The sequence below is a fragment of the Grammomys surdaster genome, unplaced genomic scaffold (genome assembly GCF_004785775.1).
Source record: "Grammomys surdaster isolate TR1022 unplaced genomic scaffold, NIH_TR_1.0 125603, whole genome shotgun sequence".
Lineage (NCBI taxonomy): Eukaryota > Metazoa > Chordata > Mammalia > Rodentia > Muridae > Grammomys > Grammomys surdaster.
Window position 1 is genome coordinate 177,628 of NW_021620446.1, and position 7,848 is coordinate 185,475.

Genomic DNA, 7,848 nt, shown 5'->3' on the forward strand with positions numbered 1-7,848 from the left:
AGAGAGTGTGTTATAATTTAAACCTTAGAGAGTGTGTTATAATTTAAACCTTAGAGAGTGTGTTATAATTTAAACCTTAGAGAGTGTGTTATAATTTAAAGACCAGCTCCAAGGACTCTAACTCCCCTCCGTTCCAGGCTCCTCATCCTTCCTGAATTTGCCTCTTCTTTTTATCTTGATTTGTTTTTCGAGACAGGGTTTCTTTGTATAGCCCTGGCTGTCCTGGAACTCATTCTGTAGACTGGGCTGGCCTCGAATTCAGAGATTGCCTGCCTCTGTTTTCCCGAGTGCGGGGAGTAAAGGTGTGTGCCACCACCACCCCACATCTCTTCTTTCTGTATCACCCTTTCTTATCTTCAATTCTGTATCAGGGCCAGTGTTTTGGGGCACCCTTCAATCCCAGTGCTTGGGAGGCAAAGGCAGGCAGATCCTTGTTATTTCTATGCTAGCTGGGACTACATAGAAAGACTCTATATCAAATAGCAAAAAAACCCAAAACTATTAATTTTCAAACCTGGGCCAAGAAATTGAAGTGTCTATTTAACATATCAAAGCAGGTCTGGCCTCCAAGCATCCCTCAGTCCCTACCGTTAAAGGATATGGCTGCCACATCCCACCCCCTGAACACTCCTTCCTCAGAGGCTCTTCCCTATATAATCCAGATATTGGTTTGTAACCTTTTGTACTTTGGCCTCTTGGCAGCTGTACTCGGTTTCCATCTCTGCCTTCTCCTCCCCTTCTCCCTACATGGTTCAGGGTCATGACAACTCTGGACTCTCCCAGATGTGCCTGTCTCTGCCTTCTGCTCTCTTACATATCTATAATAAACTTTCTCCTCCATCATACCTAGGGGCAGTCATGTTCTTTTCTTTCCTTTTTTTATTTCTTTTTTTTTTATTAAAAAAAACAAAACAAAAATTTTGTATCAAAGGAAAAGACTGTTATAACCTCTATGGTGGTTTGAATAAGAATGGCTCCCACAGGCTCATAGATTTGAATGCTTCATCACCAGGAAGTGGCACTACTTGAGAGAGATTAGGAGGTGTGGAGTAGGTGTGGCTTTGTTGAAGGAAAAGTGTCACTGGGATTGGGCTTTGAGGTTTCAAAAGCCTATGCTAGGCCCAATCTGTCTCTGCTTTCTCCAGCTCCCTCTCCAACACCATGCTTGCCTGCCTGCCGCTATGCTCCCCACCGTGATGAGAATAATGGATGACTAAGCCTCTGAAACTGTAAGCAAGCCTCAGTTAAATGCTTTCCTCTATAAATGTTGCCATAGTCGCAGCCAGGGCTACAGAGAAACCCTGTCTTGAAAAAGAGTTGCCACGGTCATGGTGTCTCTTCACAGGAATAGAACAGTGACTAAGACAGCCTCTTTTGGGATACAGCCTACATGCAAAGGACAATTATGGAGAGGGTAGGTAGAGTTCTTGGACTTACACCAGAAAACAGTGTCCAGAATCCAGAAACAGAAATTGTGATGTGATTTACAACAAAGGTATCCAGTGTTTCTCAGTGGGGAAAGGTTTGTTGTGTTGCTATTGTTTTATATTTAAATGCTGGAATAATTAAATGTCAATCGGAAAAAATAATCAACACCTTCCTTCACAGGATATATAAATATTGATTAGAGATAAGCTAAGAACATTGGTACATCCTGTAATCATGGCTACTCAGAAGCTGAGGCAGGAGAGCCCTTTAAGACTAGGAGTTCAAAGCCATCCTTGGTGATATAGCAAGATCTCATCTCGAAAGAGAATCCATCATACTGTTGAACAATAATTCACATCCCCCAAAATTGTTTGTCCGACAGATGAGAGAGTCTGCACATTAGATACTAAGGGACCCTGCCCCCAGTTAATTCTAATTTGTAAATAAAGATCCCAGCAGCCAATAGCTGAGGAGAAGAGCCAGGTAGGATTTAGGTTTCCTGGGCTTAAGACCATGAGGGGGAGGAGAAGGGAGCCATGGAAAAGTAAGAACAACCAGGAGGGAGGAAAGCTGCCATGGGCTAGAGGCCCAGAGAACGTGGCCCAGAGGGCTGGCCAACTGGAGCTGAGAGCAGCCCAGATGAAACCTAGTACATAATAACTTGAGTTATGGACAGGACGTAGATTCTAAAAGCGTGGAGGGTGGGCAGCTGCCCAGATGTTGTACTGCCTAAAGCATATTTAAAATATAAAGCTGTGTGTGTTTCATCCAGGAACAGAAATGGTCAAAGGTGGGAAGAAACCTCTCACTTGGATTTTTTAAATATTTTTTACAACATATATGTAAAAATATGGATGGATAATTTATGGGAGAGAAGATAGAGAGGAAGGCGTTGGGGAGAGGGTACCAGGTATAATATTCAATTTCTGACTTGTTCCCATTGGTATCAAGAGCATATAAATGTTTCAATGCCTAGAAATTTAAATGGGAAAAACACTTGAGCTCTAAGATTCAGATAAAAGCCAGGTGTTCCTTGGAGCAGTGGAGACAAGCAGATGGATCCCTGGAGCTCACTGGCCAATCAACCTAGCGAAATTGGTAAGTCTCAAATTCATCTAGAGTCTTTGTCTCAAAAGTCAAGGTAGGAGCTAGAGAGATGGCTCAGAAGTTAAGAACACTTGCTGCTCTTCCTGAGGACCCAAGTTCAATTCCCAGCACCCACATGGTAGTTGACACTTGCCTATAACTCCAGCTTTAGAGGGTCTGACACTTCTGACCTCATCCAGCACTTGCACCCATATGAACATATCCATGTGCAGACACTCATACAGCTACATATAACTAAAAGGAATAAAAATACTTAAAACACACACACAGAGGTAGAGGGGCTAGAGAGATGGCTCGGCAGTTAAGAGCATATTCTGCTCTTCCAGAGGACCTGGGTTCAATTTCCAGCACTGACATGGTAACCAGTAACCATGTATAATTGCTGTCCCAAGGGATCCTGTGCCTTCTTCTGGCCTTCACAGGTACTGCATACATATAGTGCACAGACATACATGCAAGGAAAACACCCACACACATAAAATACAAAAACTTTTAAAAATGATTTAAAAAAGAAAAAAGGTAAAGTGATGAAGAAAGACATCCTACATCAATCTATAGCCTCTATACACACATACACACACACACACACACACACACACTTATCCACACTCGTTTGAAAACACATGAGGGGGGGCAATACAAACAGCACAGAGACTGAAACCTGGCCTGAAAATGCCCCCCCCCATCATTCTGCAGCCCAACGAACACTGGGCACTGCAGCTTCACTTGGCCCTGGAAGGTTCCCGAGTCTACAGCCTTGACTCAGGACTCTTCTGAAGTCTAACCAAGCTGCAATATCTCCATCACCATGGCAATCTGCCCTGAACTCATGACCATCAATCTCTGGTCACAGGTACTTTTCCTCACATCTTGAGAGCTGGAGAACCAGGTCAATTCTCCCATCAGATGGCCCTAGACACCAGTATAGAGACCTCTCCACACTGGTGAGAACAGATCAAATTGACAACCCTCCCCAAATAAATGACTAGTCTAAAGTCGAAAGGGATGTAAAACAGGCAGCTGAGAGTGTCTCTTTTACTCAGATACAATCCAGAGATAAAGATGCTATAAGCACATCTTTAGACAGGACACTACAGAGCCTGTCTTCCAGCAGGATGATCCTAACACTGTTTGCTCTCTTGTCACTTCCTTTGCTCCTTACAAAATCAACTCCACATCCTGCTGCCTGCTTTCCCAGAAGCTCTCCTAGAATGCCATTCATTCTAGCAATAGTTTTAACCCTTCATTTTAGCCAAACAAAGAACATGTTTGCTATTTATATCCAAATCCTGGTAGTTCTAAATAACCCTTCTCCCATCAGCATATTCTGCCTGAGAAGCATGATCTCCACTTCAGAGTACCATAATCCCACAGGGTCAAATGCCTTGCTGAATCCCAAAAACAAACACTGGCCCTCCCCTTACAGGCAACAGTGCTGGCTCCCTCTTTTGTTAGGGTGCGTGTAGCCAGCGCTTGCTACTTTGTGGGTTCTTTCTTCCACCCTTCTCCACTCCTTTTCTTTCACTCTTTTTAACCCCTAACACTGGAAAAAAAGTGGGGGGGGGGAGATAGAGAGGAAAGAAAAGAGATCCACGAGTAAAGTCAGGTCAGAAAGGGGACAAAGTTACCTTTAGACTACTTTTCCTGCTGATTAGAGCCATCGAGTTCCTTGGGGCAAGTTTGATCTTCGACATCAGGATAGCTAATTTCTTCTTGTTTCCTCTTCGTGCATGACTACTTATCCAACCACAACCATCAACAAACAATCCACCCACCTCTCCGGGCCCTAACATTTATATACCCTCTGAAAAGTCCCCAAAATTTCCAAATGTCATGCAATCACAGAAACTATCTGCAGCTGGTAAAATCAACCTCTCTCTCTCTCTCTCTCTCTCTCTCTCTCTCTCTCTCTGTCTCTCTCACATACACACACACTCACACTCACACGTACACACATACACACCAGAGCAAGAGGCAAATCATAGTAAGCTGCTGTGGACAATCTAAAGCAAGCCTATACCCCACACTGGGAAGTAAATGAAAGCATTCTTATAATATTTCTGTTATTTAGAAAAAAAATAAGATGTCAAAACTGTCACTACAAGTGGCTGTCAGCTCTCCCCGCTATGCAGCTTTGTGCATCCACTACATCAACACAGAGTGGTCAGTTATCCAGCGACTTGTGTACCACCAGCAAGTCAGGAGTAATCCTCCACTACCCTGAGCCTCAGCTGCCAAAGCTAAAGCAAGGAGGCCAAAGATATCCGGGGTACTTTGTTGCTGTTCCTGGTATTGTTTTGTTGTGCTAAGAGTGAAGAGGCAGAAAGCTTCAGCCCTGAATTACAGCCCGCTCATAATTCTTACAGTCTTATTTGGAGGAACCTGTTGATAAACTTCTCAGCAGAGAGTACAGGAAATACACAGGAGAACAACAATAACAAACTCCAACAAGAGAACGGCTGCACCTTCCTCCCACGCTGCAGAAATGGGCCAATGCTTCGAAGAAGGTCCTGCTGTATTAGAGTTGGGCAGAAAAGCACTTTACAAAGGTCTCCCTTCTAAGCTAAGTCAGTGAAACCCTCCTAGGGATCTCCTGATGAAAACAAGAATGAGAGGAAGCAAGCCCTGGCTCCAACACACCTCTCCCTCATCAAATACCCCATCGCACAGGACACCCAGGGCAGTCCACCCAGAGTTCTTGCCCTAATATTTTCTGAACTCCTCTTAAATACAAAGCATATGAGAATACAAAAGGGACAATAGAAAAGTTGTGACCATTGCTGAGTGTCTGCCAACTGCTAGACATCACACAGGGAACATGAAAGACATTTCTTAGTCACCTGTACCAAAAAAAAAAAAAAAGTTTGCAAGTCACTGACATACACATGGACAAAATTTTACCAAATATCTACAACACACTTAAGATATAATTTAAAGTACATCTACATGGTATGGAAAGCCCGAGATGAGGAGGCCCAGAGGCTAGTATTGAGTACTGCCCAAGACATTGCAAAGAGACAGAGGATGAAGTCACAAAAGAGTCCCAAAATCTAAAATCAAGAACAGACGAAATGTTCTGTAAAGGTACCCTCCTCACAGACAACCCAGGGCTGCTGTGTTAGGGTGGATGACAGCCAGACAGTCCCACAGACGACCTCATATTAGAAATGCTTCCACAAATGAGAGCGTCCTTCCTCATCCCTGCTTTATCCTCAGCACACAGAACTCTGGTATAGAGAAAAGGCTCTGTAGCAGTAGCCTGAATAAACACCTATTCATTAAAGTCTTTCCCACATCAAGTGAATATACCATTGTCTACCCAAATATTCATCCATTATAAAGTACATTTCTTTGCTAACAACTGTAGGCCCTAAAAATGTAAGGACTCCAGGCTGGGTATGTAGTTTGGTGGTACCATGCTAGCCTACCAGATAAGTGCAAAGCCTGCGTTTGATACCCAGCACTGACAAAAAAAAAAATCCAAATTTGTACACTATATTGATAAATTGTCCTGTGTTGTTTGAGTTCCCTGAGAAGATGGCTTTGGAGGCAAGGCTGACAATCCCTTCCTCCATATCAGACCCATGTTTGTCTCAAAGTCCAAAGTCTGGAGGGCTGGCTCCCCTAACTGTGTGATAGGACAGAGAGAGAACAGAAAAACAGAGTGAAAACACTTGTGTCCTTGAGAACAGCTAGGTGAGCGGGTTCCAGAAGAGGCTACTATTGTTTATCCCAGTATAGGAAAGTGCCTGCAGGGAAAAGAAAGTGCCTACAGTCGAAAGGAAAACCCGAAGCTCAGACACAGAGAAAAAGCTCATCTGGGAACTCCAACTGACTATCTCAACTTCTCTGTCAGTTTCTGTTGGCTGTAACAAGTGTCCAATTTGATATTACCTCTATCTGTTGCTTTACTAGTGTCCTCTCACTGAAGGAGTCACTCTATTCTGCCAGGGACTCTTTACTGGGAGTTCCACCTGGCTACCTTAAAGGAGCTTCCTCAGTAGCTTTCTGCTGTTTTTTTTTTTTTTTAAATATGCAACGTGATAACTTCTCTCTAACTTAATAAACTCACTCATTTCAAACTGAAAATATCTCTATTATTGATCACTCTCCGGACTATACGAAGTACATTACTAATTTGCAGACAGTATGACTATTAATGAAACTTTTATTTTCACAACCTTTATAGGGGAAAATTAAAAACATAAGTAGCAGCTGGATGTGGTGGCACGTGACTGCAATCTCAGTAGCTAGGAGGTGGAAGGAGGATCAGGAGTTCAAGGTCATCCTTCACACAGCCGGCTGAAGGCCAGTTTGAACAAGAGACCCAGTCTCAAAACAATACAAACCGCATAACTTTACACAAGGCAGTCTACTGGGAATTTATGCTCAAAATGGGGTGCAAATAAGGTTATTCATCATGTTACTTGTAATAACTCAAGATTAGAAAGTATTCAATAAGGAAATGGTTATATAAATTATAAGATGTCCATACAACGAACTTCTGTAAAATAGTTCAAAGACTGTGCTGCAATAGCTACATAGAAAAACATCTATAAGGAGATGAGGTACAGATGGCCGGTCAGCAGAACCTTGTGGAAGGGCGCACCTGCCAACTCCTTACCCCCGCAATTGCTTCCAACTACCCGCTCCTAAAACACCGCTGACAGCCTATCTGCAGGACCCCGTGTCTCCCCTGATGTGGCTCACCTCCCGGACCCCACAGTCTGAGTGCGGCCAATGCCAGTCGACCGCTCAGCGCCATGATGCTCTGCAGGACGACGGCGCCTAGAGGGTCAAGTGCCATCCGAATCCCCGCCCTCGTGCGCCTAGCCCCGCCCTCTCGGCACTTTTACTCCCGCCCCCTTCTGGCCAAGTCCCGCCCTCCCGCGCCTTTCCTCCACCTCTCACACCGTACCCTGCCCAACTCCCGATGTGTCGAAGGGTGTGTTTATGCCTGGTACTGGCAGCTTCCCCCTCTGTGGGACTCTGACTTATTGGTTGGGAAGCCAAATCGGGAGATTTCATCATTTTACCCCGCTCTCGACCTCCTTGAGCAGGCGGGTGATAACTAATGCTCTCTAAGCGCTTACTGTCGTCAGGAATTGCATCACACCTAGTCCTCGCCAGACACCATCCGGTTTCAGAGGACCCACATCTAAAGGCTTGAGGCTACGTGACCAGTCGGTGGCCAGCTGTCCCCAGGCACCTCTACTCTTTAACGCCTCAAGGGCAGGGCTAGAAACCCGGGAGAAGTTTGGCGGCAGCCAAGAACGCGGTTACCTTGACGACCACAACCCGTGAGGCTAGTGG

The 7,848-nt window shown here is 44.6% G+C and overlaps 1 protein-coding gene across 4 annotated transcripts in view; it reads right to left on the reverse strand.

Moving 5' to 3' along the window:
* Sirt3 (sirtuin 3) overlaps positions 1–7,352 on the reverse strand; it is a 22,998-nt gene extending 15,646 nt beyond the window's left edge. The window contains exon 1 of one of the 4 annotated variants that reach the window (XM_028787017.1): positions 7,246–7,352. Coding sequence is in view for 1 of the 4 variants with exons in the window: in XM_028787015.1 (XP_028642848.1) it covers positions 7,246–7,342 (97 nt within the window). In the remaining 3 variants the exon portion in view is untranslated. Of the gene's footprint in view, positions 1–4,163; positions 4,258–7,245 lie in introns of those variants that run through there. The other 3 variants (XM_028787015.1, XM_028787018.1, XM_028787016.1) reach the window with 3 other exon arrangements.
* Between the last annotated feature and the right edge of the window lie 496 nt (positions 7,353–7,848).